This window comes from Drosophila miranda, assembly GCF_003369915.1.
Source record: "Drosophila miranda strain MSH22 chromosome Y unlocalized genomic scaffold, D.miranda_PacBio2.1 Contig_Y1_pilon, whole genome shotgun sequence".
NCBI classification, from domain to species: Eukaryota; Metazoa; Arthropoda; class Insecta; order Diptera; family Drosophilidae; genus Drosophila; species Drosophila miranda.
Genome location: NW_022881603.1, coordinates 494510 through 520757, shown reverse-complemented (window position 1 = coordinate 520757; position 26248 = coordinate 494510). Strand labels below are relative to the sequence as shown.

The 26248-nt window shown below is 48.6% G+C and overlaps 1 protein-coding gene across 1 annotated transcript; it reads left to right on the top strand.

Annotated features, from left to right (window-relative positions):
* Positions 1 to 951: 951 nt before the first annotated feature.
* LOC117190107 (protein regulator of cytokinesis 1-like) lies at positions 952 to 25240 on the top strand. Its single transcript, XM_033395196.1, has 3 exons — positions 952 to 1896; positions 14132 to 14531; positions 25206 to 25240. The coding sequence occupies exons 1-3, from the start codon at positions 952 to 954 to the stop codon at positions 25238 to 25240; spliced, it is 1380 nt and encodes a 459-aa protein (XP_033251087.1).
* Positions 25241 to 26248: the final 1008 nt, after the last annotated feature.

Below are 26248 nucleotides of genomic sequence, written 5' to 3'. Positions count from 1 at the left end.
CGCACGTCAATCAGAATCAACTTGTTTTGTGCTTTGAGACATGAGGCAAATCAAGCACACAAAATTTTCATTGTGCAATTTGTGCCAACACGAGAGGCGTCACTTATCTGTGCGGAGGCATTTTCCTTGAGCAACACATTGTGCAATCGAAATCCTGCACACATCACATAAATTCCTTCCATTCGCGAATACAAGACCCATTCCTATTGGCTATGGTTGACCCAACCTCCATCAAGGGAGAGATCCTTGAGATGACTGGCGAGCATGTGGAGCAGCTCCATTCAATGTGGTCCCTCATGTTCGAGCCGAAGACATGCGAGGACTTTCTGCACAAACTCAAGGCGCACGCGGATAATTTCTATACGGATCTGCTGACCGAGTCGCGGGAGAAGCAGTCGGCCATCCTGGATGACAGCCGCACTCCGAGCCGAGGCCAGCGACCTCACCCGTCTCCTCCATGAGACGGTGGACATTGGTCAGAGGAAGCTGAAGCTGGACAAAAGCATTGAGCATCAGCGCGAGGAGCTCTCGAAACGTCGGGTGGAGATCGGGGAGCTGCTGCTCCAGCAGGAGCAGCTCTGCGAAGAGCTGGGCGCACTGCCGCTCCCTCTACTGGCGGACCCGCTGCCCCTGCCCGATGAGATGGACGGCTTTCGCGACCATCTCGACAACCTGCGCTCTCAGCGCGCAGTGCGCCAGACGGAGCTGGACCAGCTGCGCAAGGCCATCAAGCATGGCATGAAGATGCTCGAGCTGATGCCCCAGACCGATGCAAAGGATCGCCTACTGAACGATCTGAGCCACAATCTAAAACCAGAGACACTAGAGCGGCTGCGGCAGATGCGCAACAGTTATGCCGAGCAGATCCAGGAGCTGCGCTCCAAAATCCATGACATGCGCGAGAAGATCTACGTGCTGTGGGATCGCCTCCAGGATACGGACGAGAGCGCCATGCGACGAGTGCGCGAGTGCACCGAGAATACGCAGCGCACCTATGACATCCTCCATTCGGAGCTGCAGCGCTGCCAGGCACTGCGCAGCCAGAACCTCAAGACGTTCATCGAGCAGCTGCGCGTCGAGATAAGCAAGTGGTGGGATCTAACGCTCAAGAGCCAGCAGGAGCGCAAGCGTTTCTCCAACTACTACAATAAGTATTACAACGAAGACCTGTTGGAGCTGCACGAGCTGGAGCTGGATGATCTGAAGAGCTTCTACACGTGCAACAAGGAGATTTTCGATCTGTACGAGAGCCGTGCAGAACTTTGCTCCCGCTTGCAGACTCTAGAGGCAAAGGCCAACGAGCCGAATCGTTTCAACAATCGTGGCGGCCAGTTCCTTAAAGAGGAAAAGGAACGCAAGGCCATCACCTCGAAGCTGCCCAAGATTGAGCAGCAGATCACTGAACTGGTGCACGCCTATGAGGTGCAATCGCATGGCCCGTTTCTGGCTTATGGCGAGAACATACTGGAGCTGATGGCTGGCGAATGGGAGAACTATCGGCAGGCCAAGCAGAGCTCGGCCCGCAAGAAGGCCCCGCCCACCACGAGGACGGGCAGCAGCAGCAAATTGATGATGCCACCGCCGACTGCCGGTTCAACGGCCCCTCGCACGCCCCGAATTTTGAAGAACATGTCCTCAATGTCGACCTCGACAATGTCGTTGCGCAAGACCCCAACAATCCAGCTGATCACTCCCAATATGACCAAGAGCACTGGGAATCTGCACAAGCGACTGAATCCATCAGCAGCCGCCAGCTCTTCGGGGTATCGGACTCCCAACGCCAAGCGCAGCCTCATGAGCTCTCTGAATTCGATACGCCAGTCGCCGTCTACCGCACAGCGGCTGGCCCACAGCCAGCTGAAGGCGTCCAAGTCGCCACTAAAGCGGGTCCGCGTCCTGGACAACACATTGCGTCGCAGCCGGGGATTGGGCAGACGCAGCATTGGCACACGCTCGAACAAGAAGCCACGCACAAAATCAGCGGTGCCGGATACAAGATCGCCCAGCGATTCCCAGTATATGACCGATGAGACCACTGAAAATGACCGCAAAGCCGGGATCTCCTATGAAGAATTGGTGCCCACGAGTCGCTCCTCAGTGCTGCCCGTCGGCGGGGCTCAGCATCAGCGCAATCGCGTGGCTGTGCCACGAATTCGCCATGTCCTCGTAAACCACAATTCGGTGGCGTCGGCCGCCAACACACCGTCAAAGCAGGCGGTCAATCAGGAGGAGAGGCCTCGATTTGGCAATCAATTGAAGCTCCCATCGCCACGTGAAAGTCGCATGTGGCCGAATCCACGATGAAATTATTGGAATTTTTATTTGCGTTTTATGTTCGATTTCATTTTTGTACCTTTATCTGTTTATCTCTGTTTCATTTATTTTCGATGTTGGCCCAATAAAAATTAAATTACCTTCAAGAAGGACAACCGAACCAAAAAAAAAAACGAGGGGGAACGTTGTGAGTTGCTGCGGACACCGCAACTCTACGGTTATACCCGATACTAAGTCAGTATAACTCTCCTCCGGCAGACGCCGCTAATATTAAACGACACGACAAAGAAAGCGTGCGAGAGAGAGAAAATCAGTCTGAGCGTGACGTCGGGCGCTGCGTAGCCACTGAAAATTGATTTCTTGCTTTTGGCTACAAAAATGATCTGATCTGATCCAGATTCAGCAATCTGATAGATATGGTCATTATCTATGATTCTGCGTTTTTAGTTTTCTCGAATGTGCAATATTGTGGATGCAACAGATTTTCGTCCTTTGTGGGGGCGGAAAAGGGTGGGGCGAAATTCCGAGATAAACATTTTATAGTGAGATCTAACAGAAGTGCGGATACCAAATTTGGTTACTCTAGCCCTAATAGTCTCTGAGATTTGTGGATGCCCCAGATTTTCGTCCTTTGCGGGGGCGGAACGGGGTGTGGCGAAATTTGGACACGAAACGGTCAAGGTCCGATATCACAGGAGTGTGGATAACAAATTTGGTTGCTCTGGCTTTTATAGGTTCTGAGATCCTTGAACTCATATTTTGCAATTGTCAAAACCGACCATGAAACCTGTGTGTTAGAGAGAGACAGAGCGAGAAAGAATGAAATTGTTTTCTTGATTCTGGCTAAAATCATTATTCGATCTGGTTCAGATTTTGCACTGTAGAAGATATGGTCATCCTCACTGATTCTGCGTTTTTGGTTTTATCGTAACTTTAAAAATGTGGATGCCACAGATTTTCGTCCTTTGTGGGGGCGGAAGTGGGCGGGGCAAAGTTTTGAAATATTTTTGTAGCAGTGACATATCACAGAAGTCTGGATCCAAAACATCGTTGCTCTAGCTCTTATAGTCTTTGAGCACGAGGCGCTGAAGGGGACGGACGGACGGACGGACGGACGGACGGACGGACAGACGGACAGACAGACAGGGCTCAATCGACTCGGCTATTGATGCTGATCAAGAATATATATACTTTATGGGGTCGGAAACGATTCCTTCAGGACGTTACACACATCCTCTTTTACCACAAATCTAATATACCCCAATACTCATTTTGAGTGACGTCGGGGCTGCGTAGCCAGTGCAAATTGATTTGTTCCTTTTGGCTATAAAAATGATCTGATCTGATCCAGATTCAGCAATCTGATAGATATGGTCATTATCTATGCTTCTGCGTTTTTAGTTTTCTCGAATGTACAATATTGTGGATGCAACAGATTTTCGTCCTTTGTGGGGGCGGAAAAGGGTGGGGCGAAATTCCGAGATATACGTTTTATAGTGAGATCTAACAGAAGTGCGGATACCAAATTTGGTTACTCTAGCCTTAATAGTCTCTGAGATTTGTGGATGCCCCAGATTTTCGTCCTTTGCGGGGGCGGAACGGGGTGTGGCGAAATTTGGACACGAAACGGTCAAGGTCCGATATCACAGGAGTGTGGATAACAAATTTGGTTGCTCTGGCTCTTATAGGTTCTGAGATCCTTGAACTCATATTTTGCAATTGACAAAACCGACCATGAAACCTGTGTGTTAGAGACAGAGCGAGAAAGAATGAAATTGTTTTCTTGATTCTGGCTAAAATCATTATACGATCTGGTTCAGATTTTGCACTGTAGAAGATATGGTCATCCCCACCGATTCTGCGTTTTTGGTTTTATCGTATCTTTAAAAATGTGGATGCCACAGATTTTCGTCCTTTGTGGGGGCGGAAGTGATCGGGGCGAAGTTTTGAAATATTTTTGTAGCAGTGACATATCACAGAAGTCTGGATCCAAGACATCGTTGCTCTAGCTCTTATAGTCTTTGAGCACTAGGCGCTGAAGGGGACGGACGGACGGACGGACGGACGGACGGACGGACGGACAGACGGACAGACAGACAGGGCTCAATCGACTCGGCTATTGATGCTGATCAAGAATATATATACTTTATGGGGTCGGAAACGATTCCTTCTGGACGTTACACACATCCACTTTTACCACAAATCTAATATACCCCAATACTCATTTTGAGTATCGGGTATAATAACAAGATATAAAAAAGCGCTAAAAATTAGCTTGTTTATATTATTATCAGGCCCAAAACTTTCGGCAGTCTACCGACCATTCCATGCCCAATAAATTAAATTTGGCCAAAAAATCTGATGCCATAATTATGGCGATTTATTTGTTTCATTTCATTGAGAGTCAGATCAATCATAATACTATATTCCTAAATATTCCGTAGAAGGTATAACATAGTCGATCAAATAGCAGTCTATATTAAAAAAATATGGCAAATGTTTACAATTATTTCTGTTTGGCATTCGCACGCTCCCGCGAACGTGTTTTGGCACTCTCTCTCTCTCTCTCTTGTTCTGTTTGTGCTCTGTTATCGGTCAGCTCTTTTTGCAACAAAGCTCTCGCAGGCCTTTCAAATAGCTAGCTAATAGAATGATTTAGCAGTATAGCTCTGGCAGTGAAGGAATTAAGTTCCTAACAAGCAAAATGTTGAAAGTGCGCAGCGGTCTATCTATAATTCAGGCGCAAAAAGCAGCCCTCTCTGTCAGCAGTCCGCTGGTAAATATATAGTATACATATAGATCCGATATCACAGTGATATACGTTTTAAAATCTCTTGATGCAGAGTGGCTACCAGCTCGTCCCTTTGATCAGATTCCTCGTACAACTTTTCTGTCTACTGTTCGGAATTTTATGCCTGGAGGAAAATATAGCAAATTGGACATTGTGAAATTGTTCAAAGCTTTGCAAGACGACTATGGAAACATATTATATTTACCAGGTATGATTCTGGTCCGATGAGCTCGTGAGGTGGCTCAAAGGGGGCCTAGCTGAGGCCACCGGACGGGTCGCAGGTTGCGGATAGCGAACGACCTACCTATATACAGGTCATATAGGTAGGTCAGCTGCGAATAATCGGACATCCCTAGGGAGAGTACCGAAAATAAGCAGCCCCGGACAGCCAGCGGGTGTTCGCGAAGTAGCAACACTGACGATGCGCTTGTGGTGCCGCCTCGTATAAGTAGCTCACACACTCCCCTATCCCTACACACTACCTACCCACATCCCAACCCCCCACATTCAGCTCACACCGGGCCGGACTAAGAGTGTTATTCGACCCGTGCCGAGAGTCAGCCTGGCTGGGGGCCCGGTATATAAAACTAGCCCAGTCGTTAACGGAGAGCTCAGGGACTTGGCAGCCCCCTGTTCTAAGTATGCCTTATCCGGGCAACGTGGATCTCTGCCCGGACGGACCGTACCCCTTCTCTGCAGCTCGTGGGAAAAGAATGGAAGAATTTAAAAACAAAAAAATGAGTCTGGCACTCCCCAAATGCCAACAGGGAGCAATCCCAAACAGGGGAAGGCAGCGGCCCAAAGGCCTGGCCCGACCCGCAAATCAGCAGGGAAAACCTGCGCGGCGGAAGATGCTAGGGAGAGCCCAAAGGGGTCCCATCCCGGTGTCGGGGTGGGTGGTGAATTGGCTCCCAAAATACCTTGGCAGAGTGGCTATGCAATCCTGCGGCTGCTCTGCCTGCTGGTAAAGTGGCGGGTGATGAGTCACCATCTACTAGTGCCCAAGCCAAATCTTTTACATATGCCGATAGAAGGAGTGCTGGCAATATACTCCGTCGGCAGAACGCAAGCCAGATGTCCAGCCCGACGGACAAATGGATAAAAAAGGTTGAGTGGGCCTCGAAGGTGCTGCCGAACTTTGGCAAGGAAGCACCGAAGAAGGAAGCCCCTCAGCCAAAAAGGCAGCGCTCACAAGAGACTCCGGGGCCGACACCGAAGCGCTCCAGAGTGCTGCCTAGCACATCATTTGAGCAGATTGCCAGAGAAAGGACGCTGATTGGCGTCCTGGACAAAGGCAGCGCGGACTCCCGGATACCTAGAAACCAGTGGAAGTGGGTGGAAGCGGCACTGGCCGACCGCTGCTTCGAGCTGCTGGAAAAACAGCCTGGACCCCCCCCGTCTGCAAAGACATGGGCTGGTACCAGGGCTGCATAAAAATCGTAGCCTGTGAAGACGAGCGCTCCGTACAGCTGTACAAAGCAGCGGTAGCGCAAGTCGGGGAAGTCTACCCAGGGGCGAAGCTCGTCGCTGTAGACTGGAGCGAAGTGCCCAGTAGACCAAGGGCGAGAGTCTGGGTGCCCGCCTCCATGAAGGAGCCGGAGCGCATCCTAAAAATGTTGCAAAGATGCAACCCCCACCTCCCAACAGCAGATTGGAAGGTGGTCAAAGTTGAGACGACACAGGGCCCCACAAACCAGGCGGTGGTCGTCCTCAACAAAGAGTCGCTGGCCCCGATTGAGGCTGCCAAAGGCGAGCTCAATTTTGGGTTCAGCTCTGTGACCGTAAAGGTCTACAAGTCGGATGCGGCGGCCGAGGCACGTCCTGTCGACAAGCCAGTTGAGCAGGACGCTGCCTCGGAGATCGAAGCACCCGACGATCACACAGAGATAGACCCAGAGGGCTACTCCACCGATGGCACGCTGAGATGCGACTTCGAGGCGATGTGTTGCCACGAGGAAGTCGAGGACGATCCGGATGCCGACATTACAGTGGTGGAGAACACTAAGGATGTCCTTGAGGCTCCTTCAGATCAATCTCCACCACTGTAAAGCAGCATCCGCTGCTCTTATACTCCGCCTCGAAGAGAGCGGAGCAGACGTAGCCCTGATCCAGGAACCTTGGATAGTGGGAGACAAGGTTTGTGGACTAGGGTCGAAGGAGTACAAGATAATTGTAGCTCAACATGAAGGTAAAACCCGCACCTGCATTCTCGCCAGAGAGCACCTTAATATCTTTCTGCTCCATAACTATAGCGATAGCGACAACACGGCGGCAAGCCTAGAGCTGAAAGGGACACATCTAAGGCTGATGTCGTCCTACATGGCCCATGAGGGAAACGATCCTCCCAACGACCTGGTTCGCAAACTAGCCAGCGACAGCGAGAGGTCGGACATAGACCTATTAATAGGTTGCGATGCCAACGCTTACCACACTCAATGGGGGAGCTCGAACACAAATGTAAGGGGTGAGTCACTTTTCAGCTTCATCCTCAACTCAAATCTATTTATTTGTAATCGGGGCAACGACCCCACTTTTATAATTAAAAATCGACAGGAGGTTATTGACATCACCCTAGTGTCTTCCAACCTGTTAGACATAGTCAAGAGTTGGCAAGTCCTTGATGACCACTCTTTCTCTGACCACAGATACATCGAAACCACACTATCCCTCGAGTGTCCGAAACCTAAGGACTATATTAATCCCAGGAAAGCCAACTGGGAAAAATATAGCTCAGCCCTGGAGGACTTACTCCCCTCCAAAGCACCATCATGCCCTGACACAAAAGACGACCTAGATCGCCTAGTGAACAGGTTCACAGAGGCATGCAACAAAGCCTTCGCGGCAGCGTGCCCCTCTAGCAAACCTAGGGGGAAAAAGAAACCCCCCTGGTGGTCAAAACAAATAGACATCCTACGTAAAAGCTGCAGGACCCTCTTCAACAGGGCCAAAAGCGCGAACGAGGAGAGCCACTGGGCAGACTACAAAATCAGTCTGTCACTATATAAAAAGGAAACAAGGAAAGCAAAAAGGGCCTCTTGGCAAAAATTTTGCTCGGAAATTGAGGAAACGTCAGAGGCCGCAAGGCTTCGCAAGATTCTCTCAAAAACTAACCCCTCGGTAGGGTATCTTAAAAGGAATGACGGCACGTGGACTAACTCCAGTGAGGAGTCCCTGCAGATTCTACTAGACACACATTTTCCAGGGTGCACAACCATCGAGACGGCACATCTTCCAGGAGAGGGACCGGTAACCTCGATGGATCACATCCTCACAAAACGTAACATAAGCTGGGCAATAAACAGCTTCAAACCGTTCAAATCGCCAGGCCCAGACCAGGTAATCCCGGCCCAACTTCAGAAGGCCGGGGATACAGCCATCAGCTGGCTACAAGGTATCTTCAGGAAGATACTGGCTGTGGGTACAATCCCGCGAACATGGCATAAGGCAAAGATAGTCTTCATTCCCAAAGCTGGGAAAGCCTCGCACTCAGCTGCAAAAGACTTTAGACCAATCAGCCTATCGTCCTTCCTCCTCAAAACCTTTGAGAGACTCGTCGGGCTGCAACTGAGGACAACTATACACCCTCAGTTGCTGTCAGGCGCACAGCATGCCTACCGGAAAGGAAAATCCACGGAAACGGCTCTTCATGAAGTGATCTCAGCGGTAGAGAAATCTCTGCATCACAAAGAGTACTCACTCATAGCCTTTCTCGATATTGAGGGAGCTTTCAACAACGTTGTACCGGGCGCCATTACAGAAGCCCTGACTGACCTGGGGGTGGACCGTCACTTGGTGATGCTCATTGATCAATTGCTCACATGCAGGACGGTGACATCATCGATGGGATCGTCCGCCCAGTCAAGGTATGTCAACAGAGGCACCCCGCAAGGTGGTGTCCTGTCTCCTCTTCTGTGGAACATAGCAGTCAACAAGATTCTATGTGACCTAGAAGGGGGGGCTGCAATGTCGTGGCCTATGCGGACGACGTTGCGATTATCTTCTCGGGGAAATACCCCAAACACTGTGCGACTTAATGTCCACAAAGCTAGCGCAACTGTCGGATTGGACAGAATCGCGCGGTCTGGGAGTAAATCCCTCAAAAACGGAACTCGTACTATTCACAAATAAATACAAGGTCCCGCCCCTCAACCCTCCAATACTACAAGGATGCAGGCTCTCCTTTAGCGACAGTGCCAGTTACTTAGGGTTGGTAATTGACAAGAAGCTTAGCTGGAACCTGAATGTCAAAGACAGAGTGAAGAAGGCAATGACTGCACTCTACACATGCAAAAAAGCTATTGGGCTAAGATGGGGTATGATCCCAAGCATAGTCCAATGGATATATCAAGCTATAGTTAGACCAATACTACTCTACGGAGTTACGGTGTGGTGGCCGGCCCTATCAAAAAGGGCGATCACCAAGCAACTGGGCAAAGTCCAGCGGACTGCCGCCCTATGCATCAGCGGAGCTCTTCGCACCACCCCAAATGATGCGCTAAATGCCATCCTATGCCTACAGAGCCTTGACCTCGCAGGAAAGGAACGGGCAGAAGCAGCAGCAATACGTCTAAGAGACTCAGATCAATGGGTGACACAGTGCATAGGTCACTCAGCCATATTAAATAATAGCAGTACCGTCCCCTCAAAAACAGACTACCAAGTTCCAAGAGAGTACACAGACACTCCCTTCGACACAATCATCCCTCACAGAGACGAATGGCTCGAGGGACTCCCAGGCCCAGATGGGGCCATAAACATCTTCACAGATGGATCAAAGCTGGACGACAGAGTCGGAGGGGGAATCTACTCTGAACAGCTAAGCATAAGGCATTCCTTCAGACTCCCAGATCATTGCAGTGTCTTTCAAGCGGAAGTCATAGCAATCAGGGAGGCTCTAGACTGCCTACAAGCGGCTGCCGTCACGGCAACCAAGCTAAACATTTATAGCGACAGCCAGGCTGCGATCAAATCGCTAAGCGCGATTTCCTCGAACTCGGCCACCGTGGCAGACTGCCGCAAATCTCTGCACGAGATGGCTCAGCAATTTGCTATTAGCCTGATTTGGGTCCCGGGCCACCGGGACATCGAGGGCAACTGTATAGCGGACGAGCTGGCCAGATCTGGCACTACAATCCCCTTCTCCAAGACAAGGAGGATATCTGTATGCCAATGGCCACCTGTAAGCTCATTATAAGGGAGCAATACAAGCGACTAAACAACGATATGTGGCAAACAGTGCCACGATGTCGCACAACTCGGCAAACATGGCCGACCATGGACATGAAGTGCACCTCCGAGCTCCTCAAGTTAAGCAGGAAAAGGTGCAGCGTAGTCACACGTTCCCTCACGGGACACTGGCTAATAGGCACCCACGCTAACAGGCTGGGGGCCCCACATAACGATTTTTGTCGCAGCTGTAGAGACGAGGAAGAGGAGGAGACAGTGGAACATCTGTTCTGCTCCTGCCCAGCTCTCAGCAGAAGAAGGCTACAGCACCTGGGCTCAGCCTTTCTACACGACATCTCAGAGATGTCCAAACTATGTCCCAGGAGGATAGCGAACTTTGTGAGAGCATCTGGATGGGATAATTGCTGACAGGAAGTCTCACAACGCAGGAAGGAAATGATCCTATGCGGTATCACAACGGGCCGAAACCGGCCTAAGGGTGACGGGTTCCGAGCGAGCCCGGCAGCCGCCTCAACCTAACCTAACCTAACCTACCAGGTATGATGGGAGGTACGTCATACCTGATGACTCACAATCACAAAGACTTCGAGGTCGTGTTCCGGAACGAAGGAGTGTGGCCGCATCGGCCTGGCAGCGATACTCTTCGCTATCATCGGAAGACTCATAGAAAGGATTTCTTCCAGGGAGTGGAGGGAGCTTTACCCACACAAGGAAAAACCTGGAGCGACTTTCGATCGGCTGTAAATCCTGTCCTAATGCAGCCGAAGAACGTGCGGCTTTACTATAAGAAGATGTCCCAAGTGAACCAGGAGTTTGTGCAACGGTGCGTATGACTGATAATAAATCCCTGTTTACGCTCAAGTATTTTCTCCCCCCTTCACAGTATTAAAGCACTCCGTGATATCGATACCCAGGAAGCTCCAGATGATTTCTTAAACGTTATAAATCGGTGGACCCTCGAGTCAGTCTCTGTGGTGGCGTTGGACAAGCAGTTGGGACTGCTCAAAGAGTCGGGCGATAACGACCAGGCTGTGTTACTTTTCAAGTACCTGGACGATTTTTTTGAATTAACAGCCGATCTGGAGATGAAGCCCTCCATCTGGCGTTACGTTAAAACACCCAAGCTAATGAAGCTAATGAAGTCCCTAGATGGCGTTCAAGAAATAACTTCAGCGTATGTAGACGAAGCTATAGAGCGTCTAGAGAAAGAGGCCAAGGAGGGTGTTGTCCGCCCTGAGAGCGAGCAGAGTGTACTGGAAAAGCTGCTCAAGATCGACAAAAAGGTGGCGACGGTTATGACCATGGACATGCTAATGGCCGGAGTGGATACCGTACGTAGTCTGTTGTTCTCATACTTACCCTTATCTCATACATCCTTTTTTCCAGACCTCAAGTACCTTTACAGCGGCCTTGCTGTGCCTTGCCAAGAATCCGGAGAAGCAGGCCGTACTCCGAGAAGAGGTGATGAAGGTTCTACCCGAGAAGGACTCCGAATTCACTGAGGCATCGATGAAGAACGTTCCCTATCTACGTGCCTGCATCAAAGAGTCACAACGGATCTATCCTTTGGTCATCGGCAATGGCCGATTTCTCAATCGGGACAGCGTTTTGAGCGGATACCAAGTGCCAGCTGGTACCTGTGTGTCGATGGTTCCCCTGAGCTTGCTATCAAGCGAGGAGCACTTCCCCAAGGCTGCTGAGTTCGTAACGCCACAGACTCCAACGGGAAATGCCCGGCAAATGACTTGAAGCTGAAGAATCCGTTTGTGTTCTTGCCCTTCGGATTTGGACCCCGGATGTGCGTTGGAAAGCGCATCGTGGACATGGAGCTCGAGCTGGGCATCGCTCGACTCATTCGGAACCTTAGCATCGAGTTCAATCATCCCACGGAGAACGCTTTCCGCTCCTCCCTGATCAATTTGCCCAACAGTAAACACATTTCTCATCCTAAATTATCTTTACAACTGGAAAACCTTGAAGGAATTTATTTGCAGTATAAAGTAGGTGTTTTTTTTGGCCGCACGTCAATCAGAATCAACTTGTTTTGTGCTTTGAGGCATGAGGCAAATCAAGCACACAAAATTTTCATTGTGCAATTTGTGCCAACACGAGAGGCGTCACTTATCTGTGCGGAGGCATTTTCCTTGAGCAACACATTGTGCAATCGAAATCCTGCACACATCACATAAATTCCTTCCATTCGCGAATACAAGACCCATTCCTATTGGCTATGGTTGACCCAACCTCCATCAAGGGAGAGATCCTTGGGATGACTGGCGAGCATGTGGAGCAGCTCCATTCAATGTGGTCCCTCATGTTCGAGCCGAAGACATGCGAGGACTTTCTGCACAAACTCAAGGCGCACGCGAATAATTTCTATACGGATCTGCTGACCGAGTCGCGGGAGAAGCAGGCGGCCATCCTGGATGACAGCCGCACTCCGAGCCGAGGCCAGCGACCTCACCCGACTCCTCCATGAGACGGTGGACATTGGTCAGAGGCAGCTGAAGCTGGACAAAAGCATTGAGCATCTGCGCGAGGAGCTCTCGAAACGTCGGGCGGAGATCGGGGAGCTGCTGCTCCAGCAGGAGCAGCTCTGCGAAGAGCTGGGCGCACTGCCGCTCCCTCTACTGGCGGACCCGCTGCCCCTGCCCGATGAGATGGACGGCTTTCGCGACCATCTCGACAACCTGCGCTCTCAGCGCGCAGTGCGCCAGACGGAGCTGGACCAGCTGCGCAAGGCCATCAAGCATGGCATGAAGATGCTCGAGCTGATGCCCCAGACCGATGCAGAGGATCGCCTACTGAACGATCTGAGCCACAATCTAACACCAGAGACACTAGAGCGGCTGCGGCAGATGCGCAACAGTTATGCCGAGCAGATCCAGGAGCTGCGCTCCAAAATCCATGACATGCGCGAGAAGATCTACGTGCTGTGGGATCGCCTCCAGGAGACGGACGAGAGCGCCATGCGACGAGTGCGCGAGTGCATCGAGAATACGCAGCGCACCTATGACATCCTCCATTCGGAGCTGCAGCGCTGCCAGGCACTGCGCAGCCAGAACCTCAAGACGTTCATCGAGCAGCTGCGCGTCGAGATAAGCAAGTGGTGGGATCTAACGCTCAAGAGCCAGCAGGAGCGCAAGCGTTTCTCCAACTACTACAATAAGTATTACAACGAAGACCTGTTGGAGCTGCACGAGCTGGAGCTGGATGATCTGAAGAGCTTCTACACGTGCAACAAGGAGATTTTCGATCTGTACGAGAGCCGTGCAGAACTTTGGTCCCGCTTGCAGACTCTAGAGGCAAAGGCCAACGAGCCGAATCGTTTCAACAATCGTGGCGGCCAGCTCCTTAAAGAGGAAAAGGAACGCAAGGCCATCACCTCGAAGCTGCCCAAGATTGAGCAGCAGATCAACTGAACTGGTGCACGCCTATGAGGTGCAATCGCATGGCCCATTTCTGGTTTATGGCGAGAACATACTGGAGCTGATGGCTGGCGAATGGGAGAACTATCGGCAGGCCAAGCAGAGCTCGGCCCGCAAGAAGGCCCCGCCCACCACGAGGACGGGCAGCAGCAGCAAATTGATGATGCCACCGCCGACTGCCGGTTCAACGGCCCCTCGCACGCCCCGAACTTTGAAAAACATGTCCTTAATGTCGACCTCGACAATGTCGTTGCGCAAGACCCCAACAATTCAGCTGATCACTCCCAATATGACCAAGAGCACTGGGAATCTGCGCAAGCGACTGAATCCATCAGCATCCGCCAGCTCTTCGGGGTATCGGACTCCCAACGCCAAGCGCAGCCTCATGAGCTCTCTGAATTCGATACGCCCGTCGCCGTCTACCGCACAGCGGCTGGCCAACAGCCGCGTCCTGGACAACACATTGCGTCGCAGCGGGGGATTGGGCAGACGCAGCATTGGCACACGCTCGAACAAGAAGGCACGCACAAAATCAGCGGTGCCGGATACAAGATCGCCCAGGGATTCCCAGTATATGACCGATGAGACCACTGAAAATGACCGCAAAGCCGGGATCTCCTATGAAGAATTGGTGCCCACGAGTCGCTCCTCAGTGCTGCCCGTCGGCGGGGCTCAGCATCAGCGCAATCGCGTGGCTGTGCCACGAATTCGCCATGTCCTCGTAAACCACAATTCGGTGGCGTCGGCCGCCAACACACCGTCAAAGCAGGCGGTCAATCAGGAGGAGAGGCCTCGATTTGGCAATCAATTGAAGCTCCCATCGCCACGTGAAAGTCGCATGTGGCCGAATCCACGATGAGATTATTGGAATTTTTATTTGCGTTTTATGTTTGATTTTATTTTTTGTACCTTTATCTGTTTATCTCTGTTTAATTTATTTTCGATGTTGGCCCAATAAAAATTAAATTACCTTCAAGAAGGACAACCGAACCAAAAAAACCAGCGACAAGGAGTGCGTGCGAGAGAGACAGAAAATCAGTCTGAGCGTGACGTCGGGGGCTGCGTAGCCAGTGCAAATTGATTTGTTCCTTTTGGCTATAAAAATTATCTGATCTGATCCAGATTCAGCAATCTGATAGATATGGTCATTATCTATGATTCTGCGTTTTTAGTTTTCTCGAATGTGCAATATTGTGGATGCAACAGATTTTCGTCCTTTGTGGGGGCGGAAAGGGGTGGGGCGAAATTCTGAGATATACGTTTTATAGTGAGATCTAACAGAAGTGCGGATACCAAATTTGGTTACTCTAGCCTTAATAGTCTCTGAGATTTGTGGATGCCCCAGATTTTCGTCCTTTGCGGGGGCGGAATGGGGTGTGGCGAAATTTGGACACGAAACGGTCAAGGTCCGATATCACAGGAGTGTGGATACCAAATTTGGTTGCTCTGGCTCTAATAGGTTCTGAGATCCTTGAACTCATATTTTGCAATTGTCAAAACCGACCATGAAACCTGTGTGTTAGAGAGAGACAGAGCGAGAAAGAATGAAATTGTTTTCTTGATTCTGGCTATAATCATTATTCGATCTGGTTCAGATTTTGCACTGTAGAAGATATGGTCATCCTCACCGATTCTGCGTTTTTGGTTTTATCGTATCTTTAAAAATGTGGATGCCACAGATTTTCGTCCTTTGTGGGGGCGGAAGTGGGCGGGGCGAAGTTTTGAAATATTTTTGTAGCAGTGACATATCACAGAAGTCTGGATCCAAAACATCGTTGCTCTAGCTCTTATAGTCTTTGAGCACTAGGCGCTGAAGGGGACGGACGGACGGACGGAGGGACGGACGGACGGACGGACGGACGGACGGACGGACAGACGGACAGACGGACAGACAGACAGGGCTCAATCGACTCGGCTATTGATGCTGATCAAGAATATATATACTTTATGGGGTCGGAAACGATTCCTTCTGGACGTTACACACATCCACTTTTACCACAAATCTAATATACCCCAATACTCATTTTGAGTGACGTCGGGGCTGCGTAGCCAGTGCAAATTGATTTGTTCCTTTTGGCTATAAAAATTATCTGATCTGATCCAGATTCAGCAATCTGATAGATATGGTCATTATCTATGATTCTGCGTTTTTAGTTTTCTCGAATGTGCAATATTGTGGATGCAACAGATTTTCGTCCTTTGTGGGGGCGGAAAAGGGTGGGGCGAAATTCCGAGATATACGTTTTATAGTGAGATCTAACAGAAGTGCGGATACCAAATTTGGTTACTCTAGCCTTAATAGTCTCTGAGATTTGTGGATGCCGCAGACTTTCGTCCTTTGCGGGGGCGGAAGGGGGTGTGGCGAAATTTGGACACGAAACGGTCAAGGTCCGATATCACAGGAGTGTGGATACCAAATTTGGTTGCTCTGGCTCTTATAGGTTCTGAGATCCTTGAACTCATATTTTGCAATTGACAAAACCGACCATGAAACCTGTGTGTTAGAGAGAGACAGAGCGAGAAAGAATGAAATTGTTTTCTTGATTCTGGCTATAATCATTATTCGATCTGGTTCAGATTTTGCACTGTAGAAGATATGGTCATCTTCACCGATTCTGCGTTTTTGGTTTTATCGTATCTTTAAAAATGTGGATGCCACAGATTTTCGTCCTTTGTGGGGGCGGAAGTGGGCGTGGCGAAGTTTTGAAATATTTTTGTAGCAGTGACATATCACAGAAGTCTGGATCCAAAACATCGTTGCTCTAGCTCTTATAGTCTTTGAGCACTAGGCGCTGAAGGGGACGGACGGACGGACGGACGGACAGACGGACAGACGGACAGACAGACAGGGCTCAATCGACTCGGCTATTGATGCTGATCAAGAATATATATACTTTATGGGGTCGGAAACGATTCCTTCTGGACGTTACACACATCCATTTTTACCACAAATCTAATATACCCCAATACTCATTTTGAGTGACGTCGGGGCTGCGTAGCCAGTGCAAATTGATTTGTTCCTTTTGGCTATAAAAATTATCTGATCTGATCCAGATTCAGCAATCTGATAGATATGGTCATTATCTATGATTCTGCGTTTTTAGTTTTCTCGAATGTGCAATATTGTGGATGCAACAGATTTTCGTCCTTTGTGGGGGCGGAAAAGGGTGGGGCGAAATTCCGAGATATACGTTTTATAGTGAGATCTAACAGAAGTGCGGATACCAAATTTGGTTACTCTAGCCTTAATAGTCTCTGAGATTTGTGGATGCCGCAGACTTTCGTCCTTTGCGGGGGCGGAAGGGGGTGTGGCGAAATTTGGACACGAAACGGTCAGGGTCCGATATCACAGGAGTGTGGATACCAAATTTGGTTGCTCTGGCTCTTATAGGTTCTGAGATCCTTGAACTCATATTTTGCAATTGACAAAACCGACCATGAAACCTGTGTGTTAGAGAGAGACAGAGCGAGAAAGAATGAAATTGTTTTTTTTGATTCTGGCTAAAATCATAATACGATCTGGTTCAGATTTTGCGCTGTAGAAGATATGGTCATCCTCACCGATTCTGCGTTTTTGGTTTTATCGTATCTTTAAAAATGTGGATGCCACAGATTTTCGTCCTTTGTGGGGGCGGAAGTGGGCGTGGCGAAGTTTTTAAATATTTTTGTAGCAGTGACATATCACAGAAGTCTGGATCCAAAACATCGTTGCTCTAGCTCTTATAGTCTTTGAGCACTAGGCGCTGAAGGGACGGACGGACGGACGGACGGACGGACAGACGGACAGACGGACAGACAGACAGGGCTCAATCGACTCGGCTATTGATGCTGATCAAGAATATATATACTTTATGGGGTCGGAAACGATTCCTTCTGGACGTTACACACATCCATTTTTACCACAAATCTAATATACCCCAATACTCATTTTGAGTGACGTCGGGGCTGCGTAGCCAGTGCAAATTGATTTGTTCCTTTTGGCTATAAAAATTATCTGATCTGATCCAGATTCAGCAATCTGATAGATATGGTCATTATCTATGATTCTGCGTTTTAGTTTTCTCGAATGTGCAATATTGTGGATGCAACAGATTTTCGTCCTTTGTGGGGGCGGAAAAGGGTGGGGCGAAATTCCGAGATATACGTTTTATAGTGAGATCTAACAGAAGTGCGGATACCAAATTTGGTTACTCTAGCCTTAATAGTCTCTGAGATTTGTGGATGCCGCAGATTTTCGTCCTTTGCGGGGGCGGAAGGGGGTGTGGCGAAATTTGGACACGAAACGGTCAAGGTCCGATATCACAGGAGTGTGGATACCAAATTTGGTTGCTCTGGCTCTTATAGGTTCTGAGATCCTTGAACTCATATTTTGCAATTGACAAAACCGACCATGAAACCTGTGTGTTAGAGAGAGACAGAGCGAGAAAGAATGAAATTGTTTTTTTTGATTCTGGCTAAAATCATAATACGATCTGGTTCAGATTTTGCGCTGTAGAAGATATGGTCATTTTCACCGATTCTGCGTTTTTGAAGCTTTTTTGGCACCTATGTGTTTCAAAAATGAAAAGAGATTTTGGGTTAAAATTTATAATTCGTATTTAATCTTGGTGGCTTAGCGGAAGCCGATTGCTTGCTATTGCCAGATAAACTTTATGCGAGATCGATATGCAACCAATGCGCAGAGGGGTTAGCATAGAACTAAACTATAGACGACGGCGTTAGATCAAAGTGATTGCCGAAGTGGCGGCAGCAGATCAAAGTAGTTGCCGAAGTGGCGGCGGCAGAGAGCCCCTTTAGCGGGAGAGCGCAGCAGCTCTGCAGAACGTCAACGTTTTACAACATAGGCGGCTCTCTCTGCTCATACGATAATAATGTTAAAGTTACGGTTATTCTTCAGCGGCTGGCCCGAACATACGTTGGGAGCTAGTCTCTCAACAGATTCCTTAAGGGGCAGCAAACATAGCCGAGTGACGGCCCTCCTGATGTTTCCTGAGGATGTCTTCAGGTCAGCGACGCGACACACTCCGTCCTTGCCCAAAACGACATCGACCACTCTAGCCAGTGGCCAACGCATTAGAGGAAGATTTTCGTCCTTCACCAGAACGAGGGCGTTCTTGCAGATGTTTTGCGCGGGGTACGCCACTTCGCGCGCTCTTGCAAAAGAGTGAGATACTCTTCGCGCCATCGGCTCCAAAATATTTGCTGTAGTTGGGTGAACCCGCTGCCAGCCATCCAGACGATTGTAGTTCAGCTTCGTTAGGTCAGGCTCGAGATTTGCTCATGGGGGCCGCCTAAAGCAGATGAGCAGGAGTCAAAACGTCTAAATCATCAGGATTTTCTGAAAGCGAGAGCAAAGGGCGAGAGTTAACAATTGCAGTGATCTGACAGATCAGAGTGCGCAGCTCGTCGAAGCTAAGCACAGATGGTCCAACTGAGCGGTACAGGTGATATTTTGCGGTCTTCACGACCGCTTCCCACAACCCGCCAAAATGCGGAGAGCGAGGTGGGATGAAACGCCAGTCGATCGAGTCAGCCAAGCAGATTCGTGGACCTCCTTCATATGCGGTTCGCTCAGACAAAGCTTCTTTAGCTCCTGAAGCTCGTTCTTGGCCCCAACGAAGTTTGTCGCATTGTCCGACCAAATTTGACTTGGCTTCTCGAGTGGAAGTAAAACGCTTTAGTGCGCCTAGAAGCGATGCGGTGGTCAAATCCTTTACGAGCTCCATGTGTATAGCCTTAGAAGTGAAACAGATGAATACGCTAATGTAGCACTTGATCGAGGCCTCGTGCGGATTTCTGATCGGTAGAAAAAAGGTCCACAGTAATCTACTCCAGTGACTTCAAAAGCTCGAGATCCTTCCAAACGTTCCTTAGGTAGGTCTGCCATGATGTGTTCGACCATGCGCGGCCTAGTCCTGAAGCATCTCACACATCTGCTGACGACCCTTGACACTGCCTTAACACCTCCAATGGGCCAATATTCCAGTCGAATTTTGGATAGCAAGGCGCGAGGTCCGGCATGGAGGTTTCTTTCATGATAATATCTTATCAGCGCAAAGGTAATGGATGTCCCTTTGGCAGAATGAGCGGGTGCTGAGCGTCAAATCCTAGCGATGAGTTGCCAAGACGACCTCCAACTCTAAGTAGTCCAGAATGATCGATGAACGGGTTGAGCGAACTAATAGAACTGGATCATGAAATCATGACCATTGCGCCGAATCTCCTTTATGTCCATCCACAAATTTGCCAGCTGAATGTGTCGAATTAGAAGATGCGTTCCTTGCCGAATATCAGAAAAGGTGAGTCCTGGATGCCTAAGACGATGTATAAATTTATGCATGTAGGCGAATGTGCGCTGCATGCGAAAGAATGAATTCGCAAATTTGCATCCGGACGTGAGATCGGCATGTGGAGACGTGATTAGCAATCCTCTCTTGCGAAGCTCTAAAGTTGCTATGTTGTTAGTAGGAGATACAGGCCACTTATCCTTGGAGCCTAGCAAAAAGGATGGGCCGTGAAACCATAGCTCTGACTGGATAAGATGGTTGGGAAGCGAGCCTCTCGAGAGAATATCAGCAGGATTTAAAAATGTGGGAACATAGCGCCATTCCATGGCTGCCGTCAACTCCTGAATTGATGCCACTCGATTTGCCACGAAAACTTCAAATTTAGCTGGCTCATCCCTAATCCAAGATAATGCTGTTGACGAATCCGACCAGCAATAGAACCGACCTGTAAAGATTCCCATGTCCTTTACATTCTGCATGATTTTCGCAAGCAAATGGGCTCCACTTAATTCCAGCTTAGGAATCGATATAGTCTTTAGCGGCGCCACTCGCGACTTTGAGCACAAAACGTGGCTCGAAGACTGGGCTTCCCTGGACACGACATACACGCAAGCGCCATATGCTTCTAAGCTGGCATCACAGAATCCGTGAACTTCTGTAGCCACACTAGAACGAAGAACCAAGCGAGGAAATGAGATCCGAGAAATGCTTGCCAAACTATTTCTCAAGTCCATCCAAGTTGAATGCAACGCTGAGGGTAGGCTTTCATCCCAATCCAAATTTTCTCTCCAAAGCTGCTGAAGGAAGATTTTGCACCTGACAATGACTGGATTTATCAATCCAAGAGGGATCAGAGACTCTCTGATTCCAACCTTGCTTCCATCTCAGCTATCGAATCTGGACATTTGTGCGTAGCCAAAAGCGCCGAGCTTGATACCTTCTGTCCACCGCCAGATACGATCCACCCAAGCCGGGTCTTCTGCAGAAGAGGCAGTCCATCGGTGAGTTTGATTTGCCCTACGCAGAGGAGATCATAAAAAACGCTCGCACCAATGAGAAGATCAACCCGTTGAGGATTGAAAAATGCAGGATCAGCCAGCTGAATGTTAGATGGAATACGCCAATCGGATACATTTACTGTCATACTTGGTTGAGAATCGGTAATCGTGGGGGCGATGAGAGCAGTAAGTGTAGTTGTGTAAGCAGAGGTGCGAGAATGCATACAAATGCTTATGGTGGATCCCTCAGTAGAAACGCCGGTATCGCCCAGCCCAGACACAAGTGCAGACGATTGAGTTCTCCTAAGCTGAAGCTGCTGGGCGAACCTGGATGTGACGAGATGCAGCTGCGATCCTGAATCTAAGATGGCACGACAAGGAACTAAAACGCCAGACCGATTCTTTACGAGAACCGCGGCTGTAGCCAGAAGCACGACATCAGAGTGAAGACCTTGGGCAGCAAGAGAGGTAGACGAAGGTAGAGACGAGCTGCTAGCAGAATTTTGAGCAACGGAAAGAGTGTCCGGTTGAACGGCCAGATCGGGAGGAGTAATCCCTGGGCAGCCTTGTGTTGTGGGCTGTATACTATCGAAGTGCATCAAACTATGATGCCTACCGCCGCATACTCGACATTTTCCACTATTGCATGCGCGGGTCCGGTGCCCCGGCTTTAGGCAATTGAAGCATAGGGAAAGCTTCTTCACTTCTTTGTGGCGCAGCAACGGTGAGAGATTTCCGAATATCTTGCACGAGTATATTCCATGGCCCGCTGAGTGGCAAAAGACGCATACAGACGGGTCGGCGGAAGAGTTGGAACCTACAAATGTTTTCTTAACCTGCGTATAGGAATGGTTTTTTCCCACCTGATCGCTACTAGCGTGTGTCGCTGTAGCATATTCCAACCGCTCCATTTTCTGGCAGCGTTGCTGCAAGAATTCGAAGAATTCCTCTGCGGTAGGTATAGCATCCGACGATGTGTGCTCCTCCCATTTGGTTTGCGTCTTCGAATCCAACTTCTGCAGCAGCATGTTGATGACCATGAATCCTGAAATCTCCTCAGCAGTTCCCAATGTCTGCAACGCTCGCATGTGTAAATTGACTGCATCCGAAAACTCCCGAAGCCTTTTAGCAGAAGGCGAGTCTACCCTCTTTAGCCCAAGAATCTTCTTGATGTGTGCCTGGAAAATAAGTCTTTTGTTATTAAAGCGTTTATTAAGGATATCCAGAGCCGCACGATAATTGGCACTGGAGAGCTCTAACGATCGAACCGAATCCAAAGCCGCATCAGCGAGGCAAGAGCGAAGGTGCTGGAATTTCTCGATGTCACTGAGATCCGCATCCGCTTCAATCACCGATTTGAACATTGCCATAAAATCCGAGAACTCGACGTATCCACCAGAAAACTTAGGCACCTTCAGCTCAGGAAGTCGCTGCTTGTGAGCCATGATGATGGTACTATGTCCGGAATGGCTTGGCAGGGTCGTAGAATTGGCAGCGGCGGGGGACTGGCTTACTTCAACAGCAGCCAGCAACTCAGCTTTCAACGATATGAAAAGAGTATCGAAGATTTCGCGCAGCTCACTCCCAATCTCGTTTTGATCGAGAGCCTCCAATTCATTATGGGCCTTATTAAATTCCTCTCGAATTTCTGCCAACATATCAAGGCGCACCTCGACTTCCGCGGCGGTCAGCTTATCGATTTTATTCCCCGCGAAGGATTCGCCAAGCCTGTGCAATCGATCATATAATGACTGACTTTTACGCTTATACAGACTTAGTCTGGAATCAGCCACCACAATATTTCCGCCCGCGCCTGTATTCGGATCGTTGTCCATGTTAACCGTTGTGCAATTCGACACAACAACGGAAAATGAAATACCGCTTAAGCGACGATGTATAGACGCGAGAATGCAAGACACGAAAAGTCAAGAACCGCGGCTGCAGCGGCGCAGTGAATGAGAGATTCGACGCTTAAAGTACCGGAATTTGTCTATAAATATTCCAGCCGCACTCTCACTGAATTTGCACTTTAAACTGTTTTTCAACGTGCACCCAAATGTATTTGTTGGTAGTTAAACTACCCAACAACACAATATTGTATAATTAATAAGTGTTTTAACGGAACGCGATTAAGAAATAGTTTTATATCACGTCGGGGTCACCAATGTTTGAGATGCCAAGCTTTTTTGGCACCTATGTGTTTCAAAAATGAAAAGAGATTTTGGGTTAAACTTTATAATTCGTATTTAATCTTGGTGGCTTAGCGGAAGCCGATTGCTTGCTATTGCCAGATAAACTTTATGCGAGATCGATATGCAACCAAAGCGCAGAGGGGTTAGCATTGAACTAAACTATAGACGACGGCGTTAGATCAAAGTGATTGCCGAAGTGGCGGCAGCAGATCAAAGTAGTTGCCGAAGTGGCGGCGGCAGAGAGCCCCTTTAGCGGGAGAGTGCAGCAGCTCTGCAGAACGTCAACGTTTTACAACATAGGCGGCTCTCTCTGCTCATACAATAATAATGTTAAAGTTACGGTTATTCTTCAGCGCCTGGCCCGAACAATATTATATTTAAATTTTTATTTCCGACAAATTTAATATACCATATTTAATGTTTATTATACCCGATACTCAAAATGAGTATTGGGGTATATTAGATTTGTGGTAAAAGTGGATGTGTGTAACGTCCAGAAGGAATCGTTTCCGACCCCATAAAGTATATATATTCTTGATCAGCATCAATAGCCGAGTCGGTTGAGCCCTGTCTGTCCGTCCGTCCGTCTGTCCGTCTGTCCGTCCCCTTCAGCGCCTAGTGCTCAAAGACTATAAGAGCTAGAGCAACGACGTTTCGGATCCAGACTTCTGTGATATGTCACTGCTACAAGTATATTTCAAAACTTCGCCCCGCCTACTTCCGCCCCCACAAAGGACGAAAATCTGTGGCATCCACAATTTTAAAGATATGAGAAAACCAAAAACGTAGAATTGTAGAGAATGACCAAATCTTTAAGACTGCGGAATCTGAATTGGATCGTATTATTATTATAGCCAGCATCAAGAAAACAATTTCATTTTTTCTCGCCCTGTCTCTCTCTAACACACACGTAGCATAGACGGCTTTGCTTAGAGTAAAACATTAGCGCCTAGATCTCTGAGACTACAAAAGCTAGAGCAACCAAATTTGGTATCCACACTCCTAATATATCGGACCGAGACGAGTTTGTTTCAAAATTTCGCCACACCCCCTTCCGCCCCCGCAAAGGATGAAAATCTGGGGATATTCACAAATCTCAGAGACTATTAAGGCTAGAGTAACCAAATTTGATATCCGCACTCCTGTTAGATCTTACTATAAAACGTGTATCTCAAAATTTCGCCCCACCCCCTTCCGCCCCCACAAAGGACGAAAATCTGTGGCATCCACAATTTCAACGATACGAGAAAACTAAAACGCAGAATCGTAGAAGATGACTTTATCTTCGAGAGTGCAAAATCTCAACCAGATCGTATAATTATTATAGCCAGAATCAAGAAAACAATTTCATTCTTTCTCGCTCTGTCTCTCTCCAACACACAGGTTTCATGGTCGGTTTTGCCAATTGCAAAATATGAGTTCAAGGATCTCAGAACCTATAAGAGCCAGAGCAACCAAATTTGGTATCCACACTCCTGTGATATCGGACCTTGACCATTTTGTGTCAAAATTTCGCCCCACCCCCTTCCGCCCCCACAAAGGACGAAAATCTGTTGCATCCACAATATTGCAGATTAGAGAAAACTAAAAACGCAGAATCATAGATAATGACCATATCTATCAGATTGCTGAATCTAGATCAGATCAGATCATTTTTATAGCCAATAGGAACAAATCAATTTGCAGTGGCTACGCAGCGCCCGACGTCACGCTCAGACTGATTTTCTGTCTCTCTCGCACGCACTTTTTGTCGTATCGTTTAATATTAGCGGCGTCTGCCGGAGGAGAGCCATACTGACTTAGTATCGGGTATAACCGTAGAGTTGCTGTGTCCGCAGCAACTCACAACGTTCCCCCTCGTTAATAATATAGTTGAGGAAAATAATAAAAACTACGTAAATGATGGTTAGAAAGATGATTAGATGGAAAAGGTAATTGAAATATCATCCAAATGGTATTCCAATATTATTAACTTTTAGGGGGAAAAAGAACGCTTTTCTGTTTCTGAAATTCCAGAGATTTTCTAGCTGTCTTTATTGCTCTCACAGCATTGGGTCAGATTTCATTCCCGGACCAGGGATGACCCTACGCCTTACTGGGAGAATCCATGTGATTGTAAAACGACAACTTTTGGCAGCAAATGTCCATTAAATTTGTCCCCAAGGAGGGAGCCGAAAGTACACAGGAAAGTCGAAAACAAGTCAAAGGCCAAACGTTGGGGGTAAAGTTTTGGCTTTCGGCTGGGTCTGCATGGATGCCCAGAATGGGGGCGTACTTCAGTTGAGGAGCCCTCCTGGGGGGGAAAAAAAGGTTGAGGACGCTGAAAGTGAAACATAATTTCCGACACAAAATTAAAATCATGTCCCAATGGCTGTGTCCCCTTGGCCCTCTGACAATGCCTCACATTCCAGCCACAGGCTGCTTGACTCTGTCCCCGTCGCAGCTCCTGTCTCCGCTCCTGTGGCTGCTCTTGTGGCGTATGTTGTTGCCATTTTAGCTGTGCATGTGCGCCCCAAGGCTGATGGTGGGAGGGTGCGGCCGCAGAAAGAAGAGGAAACACACAATGAAATTTAAATGGCCTCCGAGTAGCCATGCCCTGAGTGAAAGGACTATTTAATGCAGCAAAATTCTGCCAGGTATTCTCTTCATAAATGCTTTTTCCTGGAACAGCTGCCGACAGCCATCTGACAAATGTGGCGAGGGCACACGACCGAGCCATGAGATACATCTACCTCCCAACAGGTGGAAACTTTGATAAACGCTTGAATACCAGAACAGTTTGCTGGCTGCCAGCTAAATGCCTAGCAACGCCTTATCATATTTGATACACTGAAATTCCATTCAGACACTGCATTTCCTTTGAACTCCACTGACTGCTGGCTCTTTATGGGGAAATTGACAACGCACCAGTGACCTCTACTGATTCCAATCTGCGTCCAAGAGTTGCAGAAAGAGCAGTCGAGAGGAGGATAGAACGGATACCAAGGTCACTATGGACATTCAGCTCATCATATCACAGGCCACTGCCCTCTCTTTTCAGAGGAAACTCAACTTATTTCGATAGAATTATCCCTTTACCCTCCACACAACA

What these genes read in the sequence shown, in the direction of transcription:
- LOC117190107 (XM_033395196.1), top strand. Translation starts at nt 952, where the DNA reads ATGCGACGAGTGCGCGAGTGCACCGAGAATACGCAGCGCACCTATGAC. An exon ending in CACTAAAGCGGGTCCGCGTC is followed by an intron (nt 1,897 to 14,131) that starts CTGGACAACACA and finishes AACAGCCGCGTC; the next exon opens with CTGGACAACACATTGCGTCG. An exon ending in AAGTCGCATGTGGCCGAATC is followed by an intron (nt 14,532 to 25,205) that starts CACGATGAGATT and finishes TTGCTCTCACAG; the next exon opens with CATTGGGTCAGATTTCATTC.